This window comes from Ambystoma mexicanum, chromosome 8, assembly GCF_040938575.1.
Source record: "Ambystoma mexicanum isolate Mex_15411 chromosome 8, UKY_AmexF1_1, whole genome shotgun sequence".
Classification (NCBI taxonomy): Eukaryota; Metazoa; Chordata; class Amphibia; order Caudata; family Ambystomatidae; genus Ambystoma; species Ambystoma mexicanum.
The window spans coordinates 698,427,230-698,455,123 of NC_090929.1; the positions used below are offsets into that span (position 1 = coordinate 698,427,230).

A 27,894-nucleotide genomic window follows, 5' to 3' on the forward strand; every position below is an offset into this window, starting at 1 on the left:
ATTTCTTCAAAGATTGCCAGAACTGAAAAACGATTCAGATCATAAGCAGGAAATGGGGCCGGGCGACATTTCAAGATGAGAGTGGTTGTATTGATTCAAATTGGGTATCAATGGACATTGCGGGTTGTTAAGATGCAATATAGTTCTAGATTGTGTAGGAGGGACAGTGATTTTTACATTCATGCTGGTAGTAGCAGCCGGCAAGGCAGCTGGTGGAGAAATTGCTTGATTGTGTTGCTCAGGGGAATTCACTCCCTGATATTTCTGCTGTTTAAAGAAATCTTCAGGAGATGCTTGAATGAGTGCTTTAAATTGTAAAGAACTATTCTTATCGGAAGTCATTCACCATTTTAAATTTTTCAGAGCCAGTTTGTGCCGTGTGTATGCATCCTTCCCTGAAAGCCATGCGTTGACCGCTCCCCATGACACCTTCTCGCCATCGGTTCACAGGTTATGGCACAGACTGTCAACCCCTCCATAACTAACAACACCTCAATCATCATCATAATATATTTTCGACAGCTTCAAGCCATGCATGTTCGCCCCATAACTGCTAAACATAAAGACACAACCAGATTTCATAAACAACAGATTTGTATTAACACTTAAAACATGGATTTTTAATCAAAATCTATTCACATTAAATAGTTTGGGGTTTGACAGTTGCCACACAATGATCAGTCTTTGTACAGATTTCGTAATATATGGGATTACTGCACAGGCACATAATTAAAATTGTTCTTTTATAACTTGCTTATTAGCAGAGATTGGTTTCTAAGCGCGGTATCCAAGACAAATGTGTTACCTCACCACATCGGCACCTCGTCAAGCAAACATGTTGACATTCTGTTAGGCGCTCAATTAGATATACTTTACTCCCCCTGTAATGCATTTAAAAAAATAATATATTTGACTCAAACATGGAGTCTGCTGGAAATGCATTCTGGGTGCAGCATTGGACATTTGCTTCCAATCCTCAGTGAAGGCTTAATTTTGTAATACCGTCTGCATTTTCTGAATCAGTAGAAAAACATCTTGCTTTTGCCCAGGCCAGTCAAGGACTGTTTTGAATTACTGCTTGTACTGTTCTGTAGTTGTGTAAGGTTTAGATTGGGGGGCAGCTGACGAGGCTGGCGGAGAGAGACACAAGGTTCTGCTGGGCTGAGAGAAGGTGGACGCATCTTATCCGGTTCGTCCCTTTATGAGGTTTCTCTATGCCTGGCCTGGTTTGGGAAGCTGTCCAGTGAAGTTCTTGGCAGGGATGAAGTGGTGCACAACTATGTCAACAGTGATGTAACTTTTTTTCTAATTCTGCATTTTCTTCTGTAACGTTTATTTGAGTTAATAAGCAGCCATATAAGAGGCAGTTTTATAATCTAACTGAGGGTTAATTAATTCTTGCGTTCCAAGTATACACTGCCTTTCTTTCTTAGGTGTATTGGGGAAACTAATAAGCAATATATATATATATATATATATATATATATATATATATATATATATATATATATATATATGCACTGATATTTGGGAGAGCAAAACAGCTGCCCACTTGCAAAATGTTTTCTCAACGATGTTTCTAATACCTGTAGGACACATGCATCTAAACTGCTTCATTTTCAAGTGACAGTTATTTGCTAATTCTATAGCTCATAATGTTTGACGGGCATTGTGCAGCCCCCACACCAGTCCTCATCTGTGTCAGCGGCTGCATTAAGCGCAGAAGATCTACTTGATGTTTAGAGTGAAGACATCCCTTCCTCGCTTTCCTCTTCTTCCCCTCTACCAGGCCCCCTTTGGCCGCATCTCCCTCTCTACCTTTTTCCTCCTTCGCTCTGGCAACACCGGACGATGTCTCTAGTTAAGTCTGATCTATGCAAGTGTTGTCCAAACAGGTGCTCCCCTGCTCCTCCCCTGAACCATCAAGGACCACACATAGCCACCCTGGATCCAGCCATGGCTGATTTCTGCAATCACTCTTTCGCCACTGGATCCTTCCCCTTAAACACTCCCTCCTAAAGTGCTTGATCCTGCATGTCCGGCAAACAATTACCAGATTTCTATCACTCCTTTCCTGTGCAAACTCCTGGAAAAGCTGGCCATCTCCTAGTTTACCCTCCACACTGAATATGTTGGCTGCCTCCATGACCATCAGTCTGGCTTCAGAGCAGCTGAACACCTGTGAAGATCTGCTCCCTAATCTCGACTCCAGCTCTCCCTCTGTCCTCATCCTACTTGACATTTCCTCTGCTTTTGACACAGTCAATCATGCCACCCAGATCAACAGACTCTGTGAACCTGGGCATCACGGAACAGGCCCTAGCATGGCTGACCTCCTTCCTGTTAAACCATCCCTTCCAAGTCCAACTTCGGTCCTTTCTCTCCAGCACCTCTCTCTCCACATGTGGTGTCCCCTAGGGCTCTAGCCTCTCACCCTGGCTCTTCAAAGACTATCTGGCCCCTTTGGCCCACCTGATCTCCACCTTCTCTTCTAACTTTCAGTGTTATGCCGATAACACTCAGCTCTCTCTCAGACTTCACTCAGCCTCCTCTCCTCCCTCGCTCATTCCTGACTGTTTATCTGTGATTCAGGATTGGTGCTCCTTGGGGGCTGTAACTGTAACCCCTACATCCCCTTGCCTCCTACTCTTACCTAGGGCAGAGCTGCCCAGGCACTTACTCAGAGCCATGCTGCCCTGTTCGCACTTCCCCCGCCTCTCCCTGCACTTCCCCCTCTCCTTCCACTTCACTTCTATTGTCGCACTTGCACGATCCAAATGACACAAGGCCTAGTAGGATCGTTTGTCTTGTCCTCCCTTTCTTTTCATGTCATATACGACATATATTACATTGACATTAAAACCGTATCAAAAGGGGGCAGGAATAAAGACACAAATGGGGCGAGTCCACCTGTCAAAATGTGCTTGATGCGGAAAGGGGCCCCATTAACTTCTATGGAGTTATCTTTCTTAATTGTCAGTAAAAATTAAAATATTAAAGTAACTTGCCATATAATGTTAGGCTTTAAAAGATCATTGTCACACATTTAAATCTTAACACGTCCATTAAACGTGTAGAAATTGCTCTGGGTCACAGATATAGGGAATTCCTATTCCAAGAAGGGTAATGGCTCTGACATTGCAAACATTCACCGAAGACTAAAATACTGATAGTATGGCGGGGCAAGTGGCACGAGCTTTCACTGACAAAAAAACAACTTTCACTGCCACACCCGGTGCCCCAACCCTAAAATGGGATGGCACATTCTAACTACAGTCCTCTCTTGCTCTCATCTTTCTGCTTTTGGATGCGAACAGAATTTCTCTAATCGGAAAGTTAAGATGGAATGGAAAAGCCAAGGTGCAGTAGTCCAGTTAGGAGCACTCTGGGCCTCATTACGAGTTTGGCGGCAGCCATGCCGGTAAAACAGGCATGGCTGCTGCCAAACTCGTGAAAATACCGACACCCGGCAATGGGTAATTACTGGGGTATTCCAATCCTGCCGGACCCAGTAATTACCCATTGCCGGGTGCCGGTAATTGTCAGTCCCCATTCCCACTGAGCCCCATAGGGCTCAATGGGAATGGGGAGCACGGTAGCACCCGTGCTCCCCATTCCCATTGCTACCGGCTGCTACCGTCAAGTTCTGCTCGTAGGTGCCGGTGCGGCCGCCAGGTCACCTGGCGGCCGTAATGGCACCCACGAACAGAACTCGTAGTTTGCCAGTCCGGGAACTACAGTACCGCAAGCTTACCAGTACTGTAGTTCCCTGACCGACAAGCTTGTAATGACCCCTCTTTCACTGAGCAGCACGAGTGGTTACAGAATATTAATGTGATATAACTGAGGAAGAGCTAAAGCTTTCGGAAAATAGTTAAAATAAAAAACGTTTTGATAAGGTTTTATGCAACATCTTTTTGATAAACTTAAGGATGCTCTTCGTCAGAGGTTACCTGATCATTCACAGAGACTCCCCCTCTGCGCCCCTCACCCCTTGCAAGGTAGCCATTGCGTCATCCCATTGTATGTAATGCTATTTCGTATTACATTTTTCCAGATGTGTGTTCTGTGTTTAAAGTGTCCTTTAAAAGTTCCACTTACAGATGCCATGTACTCTACTCTATGTGCAGCGATTCACATATTTGATAGACACATGAATGAAATGCTTAGGCACAGTCGCATACAAGTCTAGTTGTACATCCAGTGAGATATCCTGCTGGGAACTTTACAGGGTCCAAAAACTGCCTAAGATTCATGCGGAACGGAAAGCACCCATGTGGTGCAGACCCATTTGAGACAATCTGTGTGAAGGGAGCCACTTCTCCCCACAGGCTCAGCATCAGAGATATATTTGGTCTCTTGGGAGCAACCCCCATTTCAAATTAAATCCTGAAATTCAGAGTTTGTTTAAACTATTTCTCGTTTCAGGGGCGCCAGCAAGGTTCATGTGTTTCTGAGGCCCATATAATGTTGGCATTTACTAACATTTCTTTTTTTAAATGGGTAAGAATGAGTTCCAGGAATGCAAAAGACTTAAATGTAGATTTTACTGACTAGCCATTTTATTCATAGGTGTTATTCTTAAGTGTTAGAAGAACGCGTGTGTCTGTTAGGTCTTATAAAATATTCATGGAGAAAGTAAATTGAATCTATGGCCAATTTGCTTTCTACCTTTCAGCTAATAGAAACTGTGCTTTCTACGCATACTATCAAGCCTTAAGCATTGTGCTGCAGAACCCAGTTGCTGTCCCCTATACACTGCGTATCTATCATAGTGCACAATGTAGATGGAGAGCATTTCCAAGAATGATGACGCGTGACATCCAGATGACCTTATAAAAAGTCCCCATAAGCTCAGCAGAATGGGAGAAGGCATTCAAAGCAACTTTAACGTGTAGAATATGTATGTATTGCCCCATCCATGGCCCACTGAGTCGCCTTTTTTTATACCTGCACACTGTGAACCAAGACCCTGCAGCGATGGATGCTTGATAGACATCGATACTTGTGTCCAGCCCTGAAGATCCGTGATCTAATAGAAATTGTACTTTTTACACATCCTGTCAATTGTAACTGTGCAGCCTAGATTTTCGCAATGTGCGGTGGGCCCAATGACTGTCTCCTACATTTTGTATTCACAAAGTGGAGCACATTTCTAAGAACAATGACATGCGACAGCCAGATGACCACATAGCGGATATCCATAGGCTGAAAAGAATGGGAGCATGCATTGACAGCAACTTTATCATTTAGAATATTAATGTATTTGAAACTCCTCAATGTCGAAATGAGCTGTCTTTCTATCCCTACACACTGTGACTCAAGACCTTTAAAGTATGCATCCCTTTGAAGTAAACAATCCTCTCGACAGCAGGGGTGTTGCTAGTTCTGGAAAAGATCTGTGACTACTCTGATGTTGGGACTGTCGGGACCCGGGGCTAGCTAGACTTTTGGTTGTAGCCCCTGAGCTTCTATCCGTGGCTACAACCAAAAGACCAGAGACTATAGCTCCCTCAGCCCTCCCCTAGTAACGCCTCTGCTTGGCAGGCTTGAAAAAGCCCAGACTTTATAGAAGTACCTGTTAACAAATGCAATAAAACTAATGCTTTGTTAGAAGGACTCTTGGGTTTACAAGTATTACCAAAGTGTTGCAGATTTTCTAGTGCAGTGCCATAATCGTTAATATGCGAGACCTTGAACTTATTATCATCTGGCAGGTTTCTAGGTATTGTACTGTCATATTTACTGCCTCTGGGTTTCCACTAATCGGGATTCAGCCCTCCTCAGTAACATCAAGCTTCGTGAAGCCCTTAAAGCTCTTGGAGAATTCTTGATAGTAGTATTTGGTTATGCATAGTTGGGGAAGTGCAAGAATTGGATACCATTTTTCACTGCCCTATTCCCGTTTGAAATGTTTGGGCCACTGGCCCTTTATTTAGTTATTAGCTTCTTCTTTTGCTTGCAGGATGTGGCTCCCATCTAGCAAATCGATAGCATTTCATTGTATGTTGTACCTATAGCTTAGTGTTCCATTGTGGGTGGCATATCTTTGCTCTGCGTCTTTCGTGAGATGGTGTAGGTGGTGTGCTTTGCAAGAAGTTTATTTTGTTTCTCTGAAAAATCTCGGTGTCTGAGTCGCTTCTAGGTTTTTCCACAGAGAAGTGAGGAGGGAGCAGTTTGTCACCATCTGTTGGGATTGGAGGGCTTTGTCAGGGTTTTTTTAGTTGCATTTTAAAGTTTCCAACCGTTCTCTACATTCAACAGTACTGTTGGCCTATTTCTGATTCGCACACATAGCTTGGAGTTTTATGTGGACCCTGTCTACGTCTTGGACCCTGGCTACATCTTCTCTGATTAGCATGTTCGTACCGTCAGTTGGGATAGTGTCCCGTTTATGTACTTGGTATATTTTTGGGGTCAGCTGCAACAGCAGAAATTAGAGAATGAAGCAATGGCAATTTTGTTACTCTGACTCTCTCCCCCTAGTGGCAGCCAACGTAGAAAGATAGTCCAGATTGGTGTCCATAGGGGCGAAAGTGAAGACAAATGTAGGAGACATTAGTCATAACATTATGGTTGTTCTGTTGCCAAAAGTGTAGTTGTACACTTTTATATATACCGTAGAATATATATAGACATATGAAAAACGTCATTATATGGAGTTTGTTTCTGTTCATGGGCCATGTGGACATTGGGATGTGTTGTATATGTGCATACGTTTTCCTTATCTATGGACGTATTTATCTGGCTAGAGGCCTAAACTGTGGGAATATAAGCACATGCCTTGTAAGTATCCACGTGAATATCCCAATAATTCTGGTCAGTGTTTGTACGTATGGATATTTATGCCTGGTATCTTTGTTCATGGGCGTAGCCAACTAATCCAGTTGTTGTTCATAAGTGTGTGTCCATATCCACTGTGTTTGTGCTTCTGTTTATTCGACTGAACGCTGCACAACCAAAATGACTGAATACATCCAGTTTGTTGCCGAAAGAGCGTGTGTTTCCGCGTGTGATTCCGTGTGCATGTGCACATGCATTATTTGACATCCGCTATTGTATTTTAAATACATTTTGAAAAGTTATAGAAGGGAAGCACCCCAAATTGCCTGGTTTATTATTATTATTATCATAATTTGTGTGCACCAGTTCTCCATAAGTGCTGGGTGAATGACAAAAATCTCAGAAATCGAAAGCGGACAAATTCGAGGCATTGATTTCTAAAGTGTTTTTAGGGTCTGTCCTGAAAGTGCTAGCAAAGCACTGTGACATGTTTGTGCAACAAGCCATACACATTTATGTCTGCGGTTAAATGTAAACTATAATCACTACATATAGATATGTGCGCATGGTACACATACATTATTAATACAATATACCTAAACACTTTCTGCATATTAAAAACACCTTGATGCATTGTTCTTTTTCAACGAGTATGATTAAATTGGGCTCTCCATAGGCAGAGCACCTTTTGAGATGCCAACACCTTTAGTTCTATTGACAATTTATTTTGCACAATAGACGATTGTGCAAAATAAATTCCGCTGGGTGGGTGATGAACTGAAAAAGTTTGATTTTGCAACCAATCATGTTGGCCCATGGACTCTATTTAGGTACCTGCAGATTACAGGCTGAAATCAAATGGAAAGGGGGAATATAGCAGGCCTTTGGGCCATACTCCAACACATAGAAGGATTAACCTGGTTCTTGGAGGTGTACACCCAGCCTTTTTTTTAAACCAGCAAAATCCGTATTTGGCAATCAAGTCTGCAGGTTGGGGGCCAGTTGATCCCACATACCAAAAAATGGAAGGGAGCATGGCACTAGTGGTAGTGTGGGGACTATTCTCCAAGAAAGACATGGGGAATATGGCACAAATATATGAAATATGGTGTGAGGTAGCCAAAGAAAAAGGCATGTTTGGTACGATATCTGCAGACTTACCTCCATCTATCGGCTTAATAGAAAAGAGCCTTGTATTCAGCACTGAAATTGTGTTGGGGATTGTGTGGGCATAGCCACAGACCATGCCCGGTCGGCACAGTGGGTGGTGTGCTTTCTGTACCCAGAGCATAACCAAAGGTCATAACTTGTGCAAAATGTCCACTGTCTACAGTTAACGCAGACCCAGAGTGCCCACTGGACATGCCCTCTAGTCAAGCCCAGTGGACAAAGTACTCACTGTGCACTGTGTCTGTATGAGGTAATTGAGAATGCCCAGAAGGCACTGAGGGTTGGCTTGTGGTGCCCAGGCCATGGGAAAAAGATGTGCCCAGGGAGCAATTTCTACTGGACATGTCCAAACGCCATGTCTGGTGTCTCTGAGTGTGTTTTAGGTGCCTGAGGCACAGTGTTCATTGGGAAGGGGTAGCTAGCCATCCTGTGGCCTTTGAGTGTTTTTTTGTGTGTTGCCCAGGGCATGGTGGAAGACCATGCAGAAGCACAGAAAACAGTGGGTATAGCCACAGATTGTGGCCAGTCGGTAGTATGGGTGTATTTCTGAAGCACGGGCATGGCCAGTAAGAAATGTGCCCGTTTTGGGCACTAAAGCAACTATAATTCACCCACTGCCATCAACTGCTCGTAATGTCACATATTGTAGTGACATCCACAATTTGCAAGATCGCATGTCGCATGCTTAAAAAGGGAGACCTAGTAACTCTCGGGACCACCCACTCTGTGTTGAATCCGAGTGATTTGCCTGCGGCTGAAAGGGCCGCTGGCAAATAGTTTGCACGAGAAAGGTGCGAACTACCAAATGTTTGCACCTTTCTCATACGAATGCACATACATTCTCACACACACACACACACACACAACACACCCATAACACAACCCCCACCCACACGCTCAGCACACCCCCACCCACACCCCCAACATAAACAAACTCCACTTGCCTTCATCTTCACGCTGGTTCCCTGCAGTGCCAGTTCCCTTTCACTTCTATGATCAGGAACCGGCGCTGCAGGGTCCTTTTCTTTTCTTTTCTTTTTTTTTGTAACAAAGGCTGCGGGGGTGGGAGGTCTTTGGAGGTGAGCCAGAGATGGATGTTTTTCCTGAATTTGTAGAAGGATTGGTCAACTCTTAAAGTGGTGGGTAGGGAGTTCCAAAGCTGGGCGGCCATGACAGGAAAGCGGCTACCACCTGCTTTTTTTTTATCTAAACCTGGGGACACTTAGGTAGCCGGAGTTGATAGTCCTTGTGGGTCGTGCTGAGTTATTCTCAGTGAATATTTCAGTGAGCTAATAGGGGGCTGAATTGTTGAGACATTTCTAAGTCAGTGAGGCTGTTTTGCGCTGTATTCTGTCCTTAATGGATAGCCAACTGTTGTCTCGTCTGAACATAGGGATGTGTTGTCTTGTGGAGATGCCTAAGGCTGTTCTAAGTGCCTTGTTATGTAGAATCTGGAGTTTATTAATGATGTATTTGCTGGCACCTAAGTGCAGTGCATTACAGTAGTCGATTTTTGACAAGATTAGAGCTTGAGCCAGCGTAATGCAGCTTTCTATAGAGAGAAAGGGCTTGAAGGCATGGATCAGCTTGCAGGTGTAAGCTGTCACTGATGCCGCACTAACTTATATGAGCTCAGGGAGGAGTCTAAATAGAAGCCCAAGGTTTTTACCTCTTTAGCCACCTTAATGTCATTGCCATCGATGTTGAAAGAGGTATTAATTGCTCAGTTTCTTCTGATTGTGGGGGCGGGTGTTCATCCAGGCCTGAATGATGAGATAGATTTTGTTGACCAGGGCTAGGTCTTTCTTATAGTCGCCCGTCAGAGCTATGAGGATCTGGGTGTCATCTGCAGAGTTAGTGTAGGTGACACACATATAGTCTAGATCATCAAACAATGGTTTGGTGAACACATTATACATAGTGGGCGATGCACATGATCCTTGCAGGACTCTGCAGGTTATGGGGATAGGATCGGCAGCTGCTCATGATGAAAAACTCATCAATCTGTTGTTTAATAAATATTGGATCCAAGCTGTTGCCTCTGCTGAGAAATGGGCCGCTGAAGATAGATGGTTGCTAAAGCACCTTATGATCGACCAAGTGGAAAGCGGCTGACAGATCCAACAGAAGCAAGAGGGCAGATTTTCCTTTATCTTTCAGGTCGTCAATCTGGATGTTCAGGCCAGTCAGGGCTGTTTCTGTGCATTTTGCGGTCTGAAGCCATATTGACAGAGTCCTAGTAAATTATTGGTCTCCAAGTATGATTGTATTTGGATATAGGCTGCTTTATCAATGATCTTTTTTAGGAAGGGGCTGTTGTGATGGGTCTAAAGTTAGTGGGGATACTCGGGTCTAGAAAGGGTTTCTTTAGAAGCGGGAGTACCCAGGAGTTTTTCAGATCGCTGGGGACGGTGCATGTGCAGAAGGATGCATTGATAAGTGTGGTGATAAGAGGCTGGTTCACAGGCAGCTTCTTTAATGTCTGATGCAAGGCAAGAATCTCCTCGACAGTTGGAGGGTTTAAGTGAGGCTATAATATTTGCCACTTCATAAGTGGATACTCAGGTAAATTTAAATTGTTGGGGCGGTTTAGGATGGTTAGGACAGGATTTCAAGCTAGTTGTTTGAGTTGGGAGGTTACTTTTTTTGGCAGCTATTTTGTTTTGGAGTAGAGCAATTTTGTTAGCTAGAGCATCTTGAATGTTGGTGCACCAGGTTTTGTCCTTGATGCAGTTATCTGTTGGAGGAGTGGGAGATTCCAGTTCTCTTAATATGGTAAAGAGTTCTCTGGTACTCAAGCTGTCTTTGTCAATCCTATCATTGGAGGTGTTGCGTTTAGCTAAGAGAATTTCAGTTTTGTAGTGTGCCGCAATTTTGAGTAGGCTATCTTTGTTGACTAGGGTGCGATTATTTTTCCAGGTCGACTCACATTTCCTTTTTGAATTTCATTGGGCATTGAGGTTGGGTGTGAACCAGGTGTTCAGATGTGCTTTGGGTTTGCTTTTATGCAATTTTAGAGGTGCGATTTTGTCTTGAGTGATAGTATTATTGTGTAGTTCCACTAATTCTGCTGGATCGGAGGAGGCAAGTAAAGGATTGAGTAGAGGTTGGAGAAAAGGCTTGAGATTGTCCACAGTGATTTTCCCTTTATTTCTGGTCGGGATGGGTGGAGCAATAAGGTTTTGTTTATTCAGAAGTTTGCAGTCTTGGATAGTAAAGGTGAGTAGGGAGTGGTCAGTCCAAGGGTATGGTTCAGTGGAGGTTATGGTGGTTTCACAGTTAAGATCAGCTACCCAGTCTAGGGTTCTTCCTATTTCATGCGTAGGGTGGAGAACTCTTTGTGTGAGGCATAGCTCAGCCAAGGATTGAGAACAAGGTTGAAGTCACCTAATATTAGGATTTGTGAGGAAGGTTTGGTATTAGTGGCAAGAAGAGTGATGATATCTTCCTCGAAGGAGCTGATAGGTCCAAGGGGTCTGTAAATCAAATGCATCGTAATGGTGTGCAAATTGGTGAAGAGAAAGTTTAACTGACATCGATTCACATGACTTAGTATGGGAATGTGAGACTGTTCTGAGACCTAGGTTAGATTTTCTGATAAAGGCAATTCCGCCGCCTCTGGATGACTCTCTGTTGGATCTTATGACTGTGTAGTTGTCTGGAGAGGCAATAAGTAGGGCGGGGGCTGCTGCTGCATGTAGCCAGGTCTCTGTTATTGCAATGAAATCCAATTTTGTATCTGTAATTAGGTCAGCAATTTCTACTGATGTGCTACCAGGAATCTGGCATTGATCAGTGCACCACTGATAGATAGATGATAGACAGTTACTTTGGTCATTGATATCAGATGTGGAGATAGTTAGACTGGCTTTTGTGCAGACTTTGTGGATTTTGGGTAGGGTTTATTTGTGCCTATGTAATTGGCTAGTAGTGGAGAGTGGGGCCCAGTATTCTGGAGTATAATTTGCCTAATCTAGCGCCAAGTCTAGCGTTCCTGATTGCTATCGGGCATGGGCTGTTCGTTATTGGTGTAGGGGAGATATTATGAGACATTTCAGTATAATTTAGTCTGCTGGGCGTATCGCCTAGTTGGTTAACATGAGGGTCATTAAGGTTGTTAAGGGTGATGGGATCTAGTGGAGATGGGGTGGCTCTGGGGGGTCAGAAGTTTCAAACGTGGCATAAATAAGGTGGGTTTGATCCAGTCCGGGAGGATCAAGGGTGGTAGAAACACGGTAGGCTTGATCCAGTTTACAATATTTGTAAGAGTAGGCATAGTGACAGGACTTCTGAATGTGGTTCAGCGTTTTGGCAAGTGAGAGCTGGGACTTAGGTTGGTTGGCTATATCACCTGATAGCAGGATGGAATATAGACTGAACTGGAGTATAACACTGAGGGTAGTGGAAGTGGCATAGATTGTTGGCAACAACAGGGTGAGCTCATACAGGTCGCAGATAATAAGTGCATGGGGGTCACGTTGAGCTTCCTAGGGTTAACGACTCAAAGGAAAAGAAAGTCACTGTGGACTAAACCTTACAGTTTGGCTCGCTCAATAAACCAATGGGCTCAGTGTGAAGCTCAGGGGCACTGAAAAGAATCACCATAGGCTAAACATTACAGTATTAATCCCTCAATAACACAATAGGCTAGATGTGAGACTTAGACGCGCTAAGAAAACACAGTTGGCACAGCATTACAGTATAGGTAATTCAACAGCACAATAGGCTAGATGTGAGGCTTAGGGGCGCTAAGAAATCACAGTGGTGACAGCATTGCAGTATATATCATTCAGTAACACAATAGGCTGGATGTGAGGCTTAGAGGCGCTAAGAAATCATAGTGGGCACAGCATTGCAGTATAGGTCGTTCAGTAACACAATAGGCTAGATCTGAGGCTCAGGGTCCCCAAAAAAATTGCAGTCGGCTGAGCATTGCAGTATAGATAACTCAGTAACACAATGGGCACGAAGGCATCATAAGCTCGGTCATACATTTAGAAAGTGGAATGAGTAATACATTTGACCGTATATTCCGTAGCACAATAGGTTAGGATTTGCTGAGATTCATTCAACATGTATAATAGGATATATGACTGTAGAGTGGCAGAGGGCTGCAAAATGATAATTGACAACATAAGTTAAGGATTGGTGTGGCGCTGGTAAGTCTGACGTGGGATTCAGGTGGCCAAGTAGGGTGGAGGTCTGATACAATAGATAGTGTTCCTGTGCAGATAGCAAGGCGTTACACGGGTATTGTGCAAGCCGCGTGTAGGACGCTGGGGTAATTAGAGTTTTTAGATGTGGTGGCCTCTGTGCGCCAAGTATGGAAGGTAGAAGACTGAACAGCGTTTTAGAGGTTATTAGGCCATGTGCGATGTTGAGGACAAATATTGGAACTTGGAGACAGTGTCGTTGGGGAACGAGTGCGCTCACCTGGGGAAGAGTAGGAGCGTGGCTCACCGTGCCGAACAGGGGCAATCGGGGCCTTTTTATTTAGCCTTCGTCTTCAGGCTGGCGTCCGACTGCCGGCGGATGGGTTTGGATAAGAGCAACTCGGTTACTTAGCGACGTGAATACAGCCTCGATGTGGGCCGCGTTGCGCCCGCCATTTTAGTATCGGGCAGTGCATGAAATATCATGTAAAACAAGCACGTTGGAGGTGAAACTTTTTTGAAAATGCAGCGGTTAAGGGGATATTCCCTTTCAGGAAGGCCTCACTGTCGCATCAGGGTTTGCAGGCAAATAAAGTATTTGTTGAGCATCACAGTGGTCCCGAGGGTGCTGCAGGCTGCATTTGTCGCACGGCGGCTCCGGATTGTGGCTTCTACAGCAGAGGGAGAAGGGCTCCTGCCCTCCCCACCACAAGGGTTTGCAATGATCTGGCTCACAATGGGGAAAACAGGGCCTCTTTCTTCGGCCTTTTGCCTGCAGGCCGGCTTCCGCCTGCTTACGGATGGGATTGGATAAGAGCAACTCAGTTGCTTAGTGACATGAATACAGCCTTGATGTGGGGTCGTGTTGCGCCCGCCTTTTTACAATCAGGCGGTGCATGAAATATCATGTAAAACAAGCACGTTGGAGACAAAACTTTGTAGAAAAGGCGGTGGTTAAGGGGATATTCCCCTTCAGGACGGCCTCGCCGTTACATCATGGTTTGCAGGAAAATAAAGGCACTTAACTGTAGCTTGTTACTGGAGGTAAAACCTCAATTTTTCCTCCAAAACTCAGCAGACCTGTTTGATCCTCTGTTCAGTACGCTTGCGGCTCCATGTGCGTAGCTTGACTGGAGTAGCTGCGCACATTGGATTTGCAAGCCCTAACATAAAGCGCGAATCAAGGCTGAATAGGTTTTTTATGGCAGCTTTAAAAACACACAGAATGAGCATTGAGGCACAGCACTAGGATGCTGGAAATAGGGAGACTAGAACAGAGGATCCTGGGACAGCCATGACAGTGATGCCTGAACCCAAAAGGGTGACAGGACTTTTGCGGTCTCAGAATGCAGGGTCCCAGGGTGCAGACAGGCCCATTCCAATAGAAAACACAATTTCCACCTAAAAATAAATGAGAATAAAGAACACACGTGTGGGGCAGGTGAAACCATTAGGGAATGGCCAAGAGCAAAGGAATCAGTTAATCGAGAAATGCACACGCTAAATAGAAGCACTTTATTATACAGTCACTCCTAAAGCACACCTACAAAGAGAGACATATGTCACCTAATGCTTAAATTGCTAAGATGGCTTTCCAGAGAGAGAATTGTGTTGCTGAGAGTGGAGAAAGAGAATGTGCACTAGACAAAACAAATAGGCCAATTAGTGAGAAACAGACAGAGCACGCTAGATCAGTCCAGTTTAAAGTAAGAGTATACAGAGCCTTGTAAGATCTAGGCCCAAAGGGTGGCAGGAGCTATGTCTTAAAAGTGAAGCCAAATATAGTATCTTAAAGATCACCATCCCAACTTGAAAACATGTCTCCTTTTAGAACACAGGTAGCGGAAAAGAAAATACTAGCCATATGTACAAGGGGGGGAGGGGAAATGAATACCCAAAACGTACAGAGATGTTCCCATAGGGTAAGAGGAGTACAATGCAGGGATTGCCCCAGTAACAGTTGCCAGGCCACCACTAACATGTGGGTCAGCCGGCAAAGACAAAGGCAAAGAAGTGTGCTGGGATTCTTAAAAATCCCTGAAACTGTGAGCACTCTGTGAAGGACATTGACCTGGCAGCATATGCCTGAGGAATTTGAGATCTAGAATTGGGATCACACGCTGGACCTCTATGGCGTAAACCTTCACTTGTTTGAGTTTAGTCCTGCACCCACTTTTTCTCAACCAATCTGAAACTTGAAACTTGTGAGGAAGGAATAGAAAGCCTGGGAAAATCTCAGATGTAGCCAGGGTAAGCTTGTTCCAGAGGGGAGGCCTTCCTTACCAACACTGGCTGTATTCATCCTTATTCAAAATGTAAGCACATTTGATGAAAGCCATTTACTCTGTTACCTATTGCCATCAAATGCCCAGATAACATCAAATGTTTCTATCATATGCCAGCTGTTGCAATCAAAAGGCCAGGTTGGTCACACCATTGCCAGTTGTTATCCAAGATTCAGGTGCTCACGTCATTGCCAGCAGTGGCCTGGCTTTCACACCATATTACAATTCACCAAGTTTTCTTTTACGTTTCGGGAGCACCAGTTGAGGTGACCTTCTTGTGATTACCAGCACACACCTCTTCACTTGCCCACATTTATATCATGCTAGAGGTAAAGACCTGAGCAATGATGGTTGCATCGCCTCATCGTGTTTGAGTTGTTTGCATTGTGCACTGCATATGGGCATATACCAGGAGTTAGTTCTTTCCAATTTACCAATACACATCTTTGTTTACTTCACAGAGGTCAATGAAAGAAAGGCTTAGTCGACATTAACTTCTGAAAATGGCAGGATACACAAAAAGCTCTTAACTCACTGAATTCCCTCATTAGTGTAATTTTTATGGGGCCCCAACTCTGCATAAGAAAATTCCTTGGTGTACCATAATCTTTATTTTACACACGCCCCTTTTACTGACGTATAGTATAAATTGCAACTAGAACCCTTCCGTCCCTTTGATTCACTGTTGCTTGCCGAACTATCGTTATGAGATCTGATTTCCAAACATTGTTAGTTTATCATAACTTTGCAGCAGCTTAGCACTCCAAGGAATAGATTAATGTTAGTACCCCATCCAGTGGTACACATTTTATCAATATTTGAAGGGTAAAAAAGAACGGAGTCAGTCCTACAGAGATTCGAACAAATAGGTTATACAAGGATATCTGCAGTGGACATTTGGACTCGGAGATTTCTGGTCTGAAGTGTGATTGAAGCTTCATTTATGTTCCACTAACTCTTTTTTTATTTAAATGCATTTCCCCACACATCCGCTACATCAAAGAAACAAAATCAAAAATAAAATCCCTAATATAGAATGGTATACAACACAGAAGCCATTTTCTTCCAAGTGGGGGTCTATTTTTGGGAGGTTACAGCTTACAGAGATATTGTTTTGTTATAGTTAAATTGAATGTATACAAAATGTGTGATATTTTCCACTATATCCGTCCTCAGAGCACATTCAGTGAAGGATAACACAACTGACCAGAACTTGTGAGACATCGGGGAAAAAAGAGCCCCATTTTACTTACACACACACACACACACCCCCACACACCCCCACACACACACACACACACACACACACACACACACCTCTCCCCCCCAGCATAGATTCCCCATGAAGAAACACTACCATTCCATCATGAGTCACACACCAGAGCTTACTCGGAATTCCAGAAACTTGTCCCCAGAGGAGTTACTAACTCAAAACCTGTGGGAGGTGCAGCGAAGAGGAACCAGCATACCGCTGAGCTGCACTGTCAATCTTGCCCTCCAGCCTGACTCATAAAAGGTGTATCGAGTCTTTAAACCAATTACAGTTGGAGAGAGACTGTATACCCACCCTACCAGCCTGCTGAGACCAGATGCAAGACAGAAGAAGCTGTTGCAAGCCTTCTATGAGCTAGATCAAAGACTGGTGAGTTAAAATAATGCATCTTGATAACTACACCAAGGCAAGGGGGAGAAATACCTGCTGGTAAGCGTGTTCCTAACATCGTCGAGAAGACTAGAAAAGAGACAAGCAGCAGGGAATGGAAATATCTGTCAGCCCGAGAAGTCGAAATGCAAGCTGGATGCTACATACCATGGTCTGAATTAAGAGTGCACAGTGCAATATACCTGAGACTTTGAGTTTTAGCAAAGAAGCAGGGTTCCATAACCCAGAGATTATGTCTGATTCATAGAATTAGGGTATCCTAACAAGGATAGGGAGACATTTGAAATGCTTAGACCCTTTTGGGTTAGCCCCCTGACACGTTTTCAGAATAAAGTACTTTATTGAGTTGAACTACAGACCCTTTCAGCCATGAATCCCATTCCTTATCAGATCTGATATTGCAGTGTAACTAAGGGTGGCTAGGGAGCTTACTCTAATATTTGTCCGGAGGTCAGTGCACACTCAGAAGCAGGTTTGATGAAGGAGAACCCACATCTCTTACGTTATCCACGCCCCAGCCCCTCCACAGCCACTGGTTAATCAGCCTGGACCAGGTAGACAATCTTATTATAGTTCTTAAAATTATTCAACTCTTTAGGTGTCCACCCAACCGAAACTCTGCGTTGCTGATAAAAGTCCTATATCTCACATTGCATCATGTGTTGCTTTGGGAACTTCAACCCACCAAAGTGTTATAGATGTTATATTGCCGCAGTAAGAACTTTATTGTTAAGGTGTAATGAAACAAAGTAGGGAAATGAGAATGTTTTTTCTTCTGGGACTATTGCTCTGGTACATGAAAGTTCACTGAATCTGGCACGCAACTGTTCTGGTTGCATTCTAGCGCCAGTGTCAAATTTGTTGATGTTTCATCTATGTTATCCTGTCTTGAAAGAATGTTCAAAAATCTCGGCCCACACAAATAAGGCCTTCACAATGTCTATAGAAAAGCAAAAACTATTGTCTATGCCTTTGATGGTTCTACTTGTTTCTTGTTGAACCCCCCCCCCCAAACTGTCCCACCAATATTGAAAGGTTTCAATGATACATTGGTTCAGTGACTCACTTGTCAGTTTTGGCAGGGGAATTCAGGGGGGGTTCAAACAAAGTCCCTGTTCCCCTCCACTGCACCCAAAACATTGTCAAAACATTTTTCCTTTTTTCCAGTGCAAGAGCCCTGGAAATAGCATATAGGTTTGACATTCCCCACTACCCTGTGCCACTTCCCTGTGCCTTCCTGATAGGCCCTGGCCTATGTTAGGTACCTGTGGGGATGGGAGCACTTTTTCCTTTTTGACTGCTGAGTAAGGCTAACACTTTTCAGATGAATCCCCAGAAAAGTTTAAAAGTTTCTGGGACCTCAAATAACTTAAAATAGATTTGAGTTATTTCCAGAGAAAGCTGCACCTTATTTGATGTAAATATATTAAGGAGAGGATTGTGGGCAGCTTCTGCTTGAGCAAATCCGGAGAAGCCTATAGCATCTTCAAAAAGCACTTGAACCAGTACATTAATTCTATTTGCCTGGAACATTTAAGAGATGTGCCAGACCTCTTGAGATTTGCTTTAGTGGCAACTATTGAATATAGTAAAACAGAGGTGTTGCTAGGTCTGGAAAAGACCCGGGGTTACGATGATGTCAGAACTGTCGGGAAACGGGGCTAGCTAGACTTTTGGTTGTAGCTCCTGAGATTCTATCCTGGGCTACAACCAAAAGACCAGGGGCTATAGCCCCCTTAGCCCCCCCTAGCAACGCCTCTGTAGTAAAACATGTAATGCTTAATTTTAGGACTGAGATGCTCCTGTCAACTTCTAAATTACTTGCTCGAGATAAAATACATGTGAATTGTGCTCAGGCTGTTAACATCACTTTGTTTGCTTCAGGTACCATGCACTCAAAATTACGTCGTGAGAACATGTTCAATTTCGTGAGTTTGGTGTTTCAGAAGTAGCTTTTCATTTATTTGTAAGAAAATTACACATTTTTCAATCAGAAGGAACATTCCAGTTACTGTGAGTGGAAAAAGGGTGGAGGCTTACTTGTTAAATACAAAATGTAACAAAGAAGATCAAGTCAGTAACATATTCCGCAGGTAATTGACTGGTGCTTTTTGCAGACAAACTCTGCACAGTACAATGCATATGATTAAGAAAAATGTGGACCTACTGAGATGACCACTGGAGCAGATCTGAAGGCTGTGTTTTAATGGCAGCTTTTGTAAACTGTTTCAGTACTTCTGGCAGTTCTGGTGGAATAGACATTTGCTTATCTGTCGGAGTCTGACTCATCTTGAAAAGCCCTGTGGAAATATGCAGAGGCAAACAGTAAATCATACACACTGGCTTCAATTCAGTAAATAGCTTCTGTGGCAATAAGGTGCACATGCCCGCTCTACTTCTGAATCAACTAGGTTCTGCAACAGCAGTAGCATGACATGAGCATGGGTAAACCTCCAACTTTCCCAATTTCGACAGGGTCCGTAGGGTCGAACTTCTCAAAAAGGAGTTTGAGCAAAAGTAGTTTCAGTTGATAATAGTTGAAAATGTAAACGAGTTGAAAAGTTCAGAGCTCATAAAAAACGAAGCTGCCTCAGTTTCAAGGCTATTTCTGTTTTGTAATTGTGCTATACAAAGAAAACTTTAACATTCAAGCAAAATAAAAGGCTTTCAAAAAATGCACATGACGTTGAATGTTTTAATTAGACAACTGACAATCACCTGGTTATTATGCACCCTTTAACCTAACTGTTTTGTGTTGTTGTTGCAGAGTTAAAGTTTTGATACATCGCAATCATAGCCACTTTGTAAAGGATAACAGTAAATCATGAAGCTTCTTTAGCACATGAAGGGTGACACCCAATTTGATCGAAAAAAAGGTCCGAATGGACGTTTTGATCGAATTGAGTGTTACCAATTTGATAGAGACCAAATTAACCGAACAAGATGAGTGGGGGCTGCGGGTGTGTCCCCCGCCGTCCATGTTCAGTATTTTGGGGGTTTCAGGGGTGCAGGGGTGTCCCCCGCTTCCATAGCATTGGCGGCGGGGGAAGAATAAATAAATAAACAGGAAAAACGAGCAATAAGGCTGCGGGCAGTTCGGCTGCGAACAAATGCGGCACGAACAAACAACCCAGATACGCATGAAGTAGTGCAGGAAGAGCCTCCAATGTTGCCACTGCAGTCTTTGTTATGCCAACAATATTTAAAGAGTTAAATGAGCTGTGTGCATCACTTTCAGTTCTGTAATTTGGCCACAGAAATGTCTACCTATAACCGCTTTGGAGTTATGCCAAAAATAGGGAGGATAACGTACAATACTAACTGTCTGTTTAGATCGTCATAGCTCAAGAAAGGCAGGGACTTGTGAATTCTTTTATTTGCCTTTCTTGTACTTTATATTACGTGTTATATTATTATAAATGTCCTTCCTATTCTCCAGCATGGGGTCTGGCATGGATTCACATGCTCATGAATATTCCCCGTCGTCAGGCTGGGAATCCTCGGTAAAGAAAAAACCAGTATCAGTTTCGTTTCTGATCTGTCTTTCGTAGTAATAACCAATCACTGGTCTCTGCGTCATACTGACCACAGCCAATGACTGCCCTCTACCTAAGCACCGCCTCTGGCAGCCATCTTCAGATTTTTACCGCACGTTCATGTGTTGGGATCCTCGTGCTATTGCTCTCGAGCGTTAGTGCTATTTTTTCGCGCTTTTTCACAAAAACTTCGATTCTTTCGGTCAAAAGAGCCTCAAGCTCCACCGATCCTACATCCGATCAACGGGGACCCGTGTCGGATTCATCTGTGCCCCTCAAGGGTGAAGATTTCGTCGAGCTACACTTCGGAGGACTCCAGAAGCTTCTCAGGCCCGGTCTCGGAGATGGCCCAGGAGAAGGGAAGCTCGACGCCCGGAAAGCTGTTCAGGGCCTGCCCTGGATGCCAGCTGCAGAACGTCTTCAAGGAGGACGAACACTCTTTCTGCCTTTACTGCCTTCATGGGGACAAGACGCACGTGGAGAAGGACTGTGCGTTTTGCGGCAACATGTCGGAACGGACCATGAAGGACCGCCATCAACGTCTCGCCAGCTGGCTGGAGGGTAAGAGCCCGTCTGGCGAGAAGAAGAAGAAATCTGAGCGGTCTTCTAAGACCTTTGAGGGCGCCCCGGCGACGGGGGCCCAACATAAGGCCAAGCACCGCGAGTCCGCTGGCACCGGGAGCGCCGAACGGTCGGGCTCTACGGGCGCCAGGCAGGGCGCACCCTCCCCGGCACCATCAACCACGAGCCAACGCTCTGGGTCGGGTAAGAGGAAGGCCGAGCACCCGGCGAAGCTCCTGGAGAGACCCCGGTCGAGCTCTAAGGCAGAGGAGGAGCGTGGCAGTGCCCCCTCCCTCAAGGATAAGGCGGTGAGCGCACCTAAGGTGGTGAAGGCCTTGATCCATTCGACCAAGCCCTCTATCGAAACGGTCGCGGCGGCCCTGGCCCAGCCTGTGGAGGCTGCACCAGTGGTGGCGGCCTCGGGGCCCAGAATCTCCCTGCCTCCTCGGAGGGAGTCTTCTTTCGTGCCCATCGATAGGACCCCCGTGAAACCCTCCGTGGGGAAGAAGGGGGGGCAGGGCGTCGTCGTAGATTCGGCCTCAACCTCAGAAGAGGAACTGATCGAGGTCTTAAGCCACGGCCTAGGCGTGGAACAAGACCAGCCCGTCGGAATGGGCCCCGACGCAGGTGACGACGACGACATCGTCGAGGATACCGACGGGGCCCCTGCTCGCCCGTCGGATTCCCCTCTGCCAGCGCCGCAAGACAACTCAGCGGCCATTTTGTTGGCTATACAGTCCTTATGCTCCGAGATAAGGACGAGACTACCGTTACCGACGGAGGAACCTCTCCCGTCGGGGGATCCAGAACCGGGACCTTCTGGTGTTCCCCCTACCAAGAAAAGAAGGATTCATCCACCGCCTCCTTTTCAACCGTCGCGCCCCGTCCAGCCCTCCTCCCCGTCCACCCGAGGGGATGATACGGGGACTGACACGGCAGCGACGGGTACGGACGACGAGGCATACGACGAGGATTTTCCGTCGTCGCCTCCCACCAGGGCTTCTCCGCCCGACGAGATTGGATCGTTCCACTCAATGATCGCCAGGGCATCCGAGCTTTTCCAACTCTGCCCTGAGGAGAAGAAAAAGGAAGGCTTCCTTTACCAACGGCGCGAGACCAAGAGGAAGACGGTCCTCGCAGTGCCTCTGTTGGACGACATTTGGGATGAGGGCCTTTCCCTCCTCAAGAACCCTTCCACGACGCCAGCGAGAAGAGACCGGTACGAGAAAAAGTACCGGGTCCCGGACTCGGCCCCCCTATGCCTCCGGGCGCAACCTACCCCGGACTCCGCCGTCTCCGCGGCAGCCAGGAAGAAAGCGGGGGGGGGGTGCGGCCTCCACGTCGACTTCCCCGCCGGACGGCGAGGGAAAGAAATTGGATGCCATGGGACGCAGAGTCATCTCGTCGGCGGCGACGACGATTAAAGCGGCCAACGCCTTGGCTATCGTGGCCCGCTACGACAGGGAACTCTGGTACAAGATAGCTCCCCTGCTGGATTTTCTGCCGGACGACAAGAGGGCGGAGGCCCTTGAGATCCTGCAGGAAGGTGAGGTGGCCTCGGACCACGCCATCACCGTGGCGACGGACATCGCCGACACTGGGTTCCGCCAGATGGGCAACGGCGTTTGCCTTCGACGTCGCGGATGGCTCAAGGCTACGGACTTTCGGCAGGACGTCCAGACCAGGGTCCTGGACATGCCCTTCGACGGGAACAACCTGTTTGGGAAGACAGTGGACGATTCCCTTCAGGCCATCAAGGCGGATACTGAGACGGCCCGGGCCCTTGGAGTACTGCAGCAACGGCGGACGCCCTTTCGGAGCGGCGGAGGCAAGGGCGCCTCCAAAGGTTCCGGCGGCGGTTTCGCTTCCTACCGTCAAGCGGCCCGCTCGTCGTCGCAAGAGGCCTACAGAGGACGAGGCAAGTCTGGCGGACCCCGCCGTCGTCGCCAAGGAGGCCAAGGCGGCAAGGCCGCGTCCAAGCAGGATTGAACCGGCCGTGGGGTCGGGCCCCCACCGAAGCACCCCGGTGGGAGGCCGGCTGGCGGGCTTCGTCAGCGTGTGGGAGTCCATCTCCACCGACCGTTGGGTGCTGGACGCCCTGGCCCGGGGCCACGCGCTCGAGTTTCAAAGAAGGTGCCCGCGCGTCCCCCCCGTGGCCAGGAAAGAACTTCACGTCCCTCAACTTCTCCTGGAGGTAAAGGCGATGCTCAGAAAGGGCGCCATCGAACGCGTCCCAAAGAGGCTTCGGGGCTCCGGAGTCTACTCGCGTTACTTCCTCGTGAAGAAGAAGACGGGAGGATGGCGCCCCATCCTGGACCTGCGACGCCTGAACAAGTTCATCAAGGCGCAGAAGTTCCGGATGGTCACCCTCCAGCACGTCCTGGGTCAGCTGGAGGAAGGAGACTTCCTATCGTCGTTGGATTTGGAGGATGCCTACTTCCACATTCCCATCCTAAAGGGGCACCGAAAATTCCTCAGATTCGTGGTCCAAGGGCGTCATTACCAGTTCAAAGCCCTTCCCTTCGGACTGCGGTCGGCACCCAGGGTTTTCACCAAGTGCCTCGCACCGGTGGCGGCGCAGCTGCGCCGCGAGGGGATTCACGTCTACCCCTACCTGGACGACTGGCTCATCCGCGCCAAGACGAGGGAGCTCGCCGTGGTCCACACGGCAAGGACCGTCCAACTCCTCACGGACCTGGGATTCTCCGTGAACTACGCCAAATCCCACCTGGTGCCCGCGCAAGTCGCACTGTTTCTGGGAGCGAGGCTCGACACAGTGTCCCTTCTGGCCTCCCCGTCGGAGGAGAGGACCAGGACCATCCTGGGCAAGGTGCAACGGATGTTGGTGGCCGACGCGGCCAAGGTGAGGTCCATCAAGTCCCTCCTCGGGATGATGTCTTCCTGCATCTACCTCATTCCCATGTGCAGGCTCCGGATGCGCCCGTTGCAAGAGTTCCTGGATGCGCGCTGGATCCAGACGACGGGCAGCTTCGAGGAAAGGATCAAGCTCGACGAGAGTTTCCGACGAGCGATACGGTGGTGGGGCACCCGCGCGCATCTGACGGCGGGCATGGACTTCCAGACCCCAGCCCACCAGGTGACTGTGACCACGGATGCCTCCCTAGAAGGGTGGGGAGCGCACACCGAAAATCTGCACGCAAGGGGACTCTGGCTCCCGACGGAGAAGTCCCTGCATATCAACGTCCTGGAGCTCCGTGCAGTGTTTTGGGCCCTCAGGTCCTTCCTTCCGTCCCTCAAGGGCAAGGTGGTGAGGATCTTCACCGACAACACCACCACCATGTTTTACATCAGGAAACAGGGCGGAACCAGGTCCCCAGCGCTGTCCAAGGAGGCGCAGGACCTGTGGCATTGGGCCGTCGCCCAAGGGATTCTTCTGGTGCCGTTTCATCTGGCAGGGATAAAAAACACCATCGCCGACTCACTCAGCAGGGAGCTGCGCTCGTGCCACGAGTGGGAACTACGGCAGGATCTGGTGGATCGCCTCTTCCGACGGTGGGGCACACCCCAGATCGACCTGTTCGCGACGGCGACGAACACCAAGTGCCGGAGGTTCGCCAGCAGGTTTCCCCAGACGAGGAGCATGGGCGATGCTTTCTCGTTCCCCTGGGAGGGCCTGTTCCTCTACGCGTTCCCTCCCTTGCCTCTGCTAATCCGGCTCGTCAACCAGCTCAAGAGGTCACGGTGCAGGATGATCCTCGTCGCACCTGCGTGGCCGAGGCAGATATGGTTCCCGGACCTTCTGGACTTGTCGGCGTCCCCGCCAATCAAGCTGCCGGCGGACGCGGATCTACTCTCCAGGGAAGGAGGCGCCATCCTCCACCACGACCCGAAGTCGCTGAACTTGCAGGCCTGGCTCCTGCAGCGCTAGAGTTTGGAGGATACGACATACCGGCCGATTGCAGAGAGGTTCTTGCAAAGGCCAGGGCGTCCTCGACTCTTAAATGCTACGGACACAAATGGAAGAGGTTTTCTGTCTGGTGCCACGCACAGAAGATTAACCCTCTACGGATTACGGCTCCCCAAGTGCTGCCGTACCTGCTGACGCTGGCCAAAGCTGGACTGGCACACGCGTCCATCAAGATTCATCTTGCTGCGATCTCCCGATACACCAGAACCACGGGCCGGACGTCCTTGTGGTCTCATCGTCTGGTGAAAGAGTTCATGAAGGGACTGTTCAGATCGTTCCCGCCGGTGAAGGCTCCGGCCCCGGCGTGGGAGCTCAACGTGGTGCTGACCAAACTCATGGGACCTCCGTTCGAGCCTCTACACTCGGCCCCGTTGAAGTTTCTATCGTGGAAAACAGCTTTTCTCGTGGCCATCACCTCCGCACGACGAGTGGGAGAGATCCAGGCCCTTTCCTGCAAGGCCCCGTACTTGACTTTCCACGACACGAGGGTAGTGCTCAGGACGCACCCCTCCTTCATGCCCAAGGTACCGTCGGACTTTCATCTCAACGAACCCTTGGTGTTACCTGTGTTCTTCCCGTCGCCTTCGTCGCCGGCTGAGAGGACTTTGCACTCGCTGGATGTAGCTAGAGCGCTGAAGTTCTACGTGGACCGCACGAAAGGTTTTCGGAAGACGTCACAACTCTTTGTGAACTTTGGACCTGTCAATCAGGGGAAGGCTCTCTCGAAGGCTTCCATCTCCAGATGGCTCTCCGGCTGTATCATGTACTGTCACCGGTTGGCAAACCGACCGCTGCCTGGCCGTCCGAGAGCCCATTCCACCAGAGCGATCGCAGCTACCACGGCGTTCCTATCTGGTGTGCCCCTGCTGGACATATGCAGGGCTGCTACGTGGAGGTCGACGCACACCTTCACGAAATTCTACTGCGTCGACCGGGATTCCAGGGAGGAGTCCAGGGTCGGCCAAGCAGTGCTGCGCAACCTGTTCGCCTGAGGTGAGCCTGGTGAGGAGGTAAGATGCTTAATGTTGAGTTGATGTGATGCTTAATGTTGAGCCTTTGCCACCTCCCGTGGTTGTGCATGTGTGTACTGCTATGTATTCTTTATTCATGAGCATGTGAATCCATGCCAGACCCCATGCTGGAGAAGGAACAAGTTACTTACCTGTAACTGTTGTTCTCCAGCATGGGTCTGGCATGGATTCACATGCGAACCCTCCCGCCTACCCCTCTGCGGCTCTTCACTTGGTCATACTGCCACTTCACGTGCTTCCAAATCTGAAGATGGCTGCCAGAGGCGGTGCTTAGGTAGAGGGCAGTCATTGGCTGTGGTCAGTATGACGCAGAGACCAGTGATTGGTTATTACTACGAAAGACAGATCAGAAACGAAACTGATACTGGTTTTTTCTTTACCGAGGATTCCCAGCCTGACGACGGGGAATATTCATGAGCATGTGAATCCCTGCCAGACCCATGCTGGAGAACAACAGTTACAGGTAAGTAACTTGTTCCTTACTCTTTGATAATCAAAGGATTAGCAGACCTGCTACAAACATCTGTGTGCTATATGTTGTTCACAAAATCACCAATAAAGCAGCTAGGATTCAAACTTTTGTCCTTCTGAAGTCTGAGTCTGTTAGCACCATTGCCTACTAACAGCACACCCGGGCAAAATCATATTTGTGACGTGTGGCTCCTGTTGTTGTGCAAAGAGCAAATTCATATGTGGTGAAAATTATGCAAAGAGCAATTTCATGTGTGGATTGAGCCACACATGAGATTGTGCATTTGCTCTGCACAACAAGGAGTTATTTCCCAACTCAGGGAAATACATTTCATCAACTACAGAAGGATACATTTCCGAGTTGTGCATTTCAGCTTTAAAACTTGTGAATGTACGCATTACACAAAGATGGCTGCAGGAGGTATCTTAACCCAGTGCGCTGTCTTATCAAAGAGTGATAAGGATGAACTTTATATTGATTTGCACTATACAACACAGCCTTTCCTTCCCATTACGTTTTGATAAAAAAATCTCAGTGGGTTACCGGACTAGCTGTAGACCATATTTACATTTGTATTCATTAGAATAAGGAGAAGAGCATCAACAAGAAAGTCTATACATCGGTGGGAACGGCTGACTGGGCAATGTCAAGACTGTCTGGCTTAGAATAGTAAATGGGATGCAACGGCAGATCTAACCAGGTGTTGTATGTAACAAATGGGTGAGCAAGAGTAGAAAACACTGACCATGATTTCAGTCAAATATGTTCCATAATAAGCATTTTGAGTATATATATATATATATATATATATATATATATATATATATATATATATATATATATATGCTACAAGATTAACAATTTGCTGTGTTTCCAACTATGCACAAGGTAAAAAAAAGTCTTGGTGCAACAGAAGTTTATATTGCAACCGGTACATCTTTCAGAAAGGTGAAAGGCTGACGCCCCCCATTGGGTCAGTTGTATCAGTGATCTACAGTTTCTTCATAGATGCCTTTAGCTGGCACGTTTGCTCACTGTGGTATGCTACTGAGCTACTGTAGCTCTTGTGACCAGCAACCATCCTGAAGCTTGTCTTTGGTATCCTTGAATCTCTCCAGGTGCCTCTACCTTCCTTTAGGTTCAGGAATTACAGGGAGGTTCGTTCAGATTTGAAGGCAGTTCCCAATCTTTTTGAATACATGCAACTTCCTCAAGTTTCATATACACCAATCTTGATTAGTAATTGGCATCTTAGACATACACTGTTGTTACTTTAAAAAACATCAACAGTAGGCAAATAAATGGTATGAGA

General features: G+C 46.9%; 2 protein-coding genes across 5 annotated transcripts in view; one reads left to right on the top strand and one right to left on the bottom strand.

The window, feature by feature from the left end:
* LRRC20 (leucine rich repeat containing 20) overlaps nt 1-27,894 on the top strand; it is a 2,045,340-nt gene that overhangs the window by 1,162,008 nt on the left and 855,438 nt on the right. The gene's annotated exons all lie outside the window — the stretch shown is intronic.
* The window catches only part of LOC138472367 (ropporin-1-like), a 430,658-nt gene that overhangs the window by 282,057 nt on the left and 120,707 nt on the right, over nt 1-27,894 (bottom strand). For both annotated transcript variants that reach the window (XM_069610503.1, XM_069610504.1), the window contains exon 4: nt 19,222-19,354. In XM_069610503.1, the coding sequence (XP_069466604.1) occupies nt 19,222-19,343 (122 nt within the window). In that variant the 5' untranslated portion in view covers nt 19,344-19,354. The remainder of the gene's footprint in view (nt 1-19,221; nt 19,355-27,894) is intronic.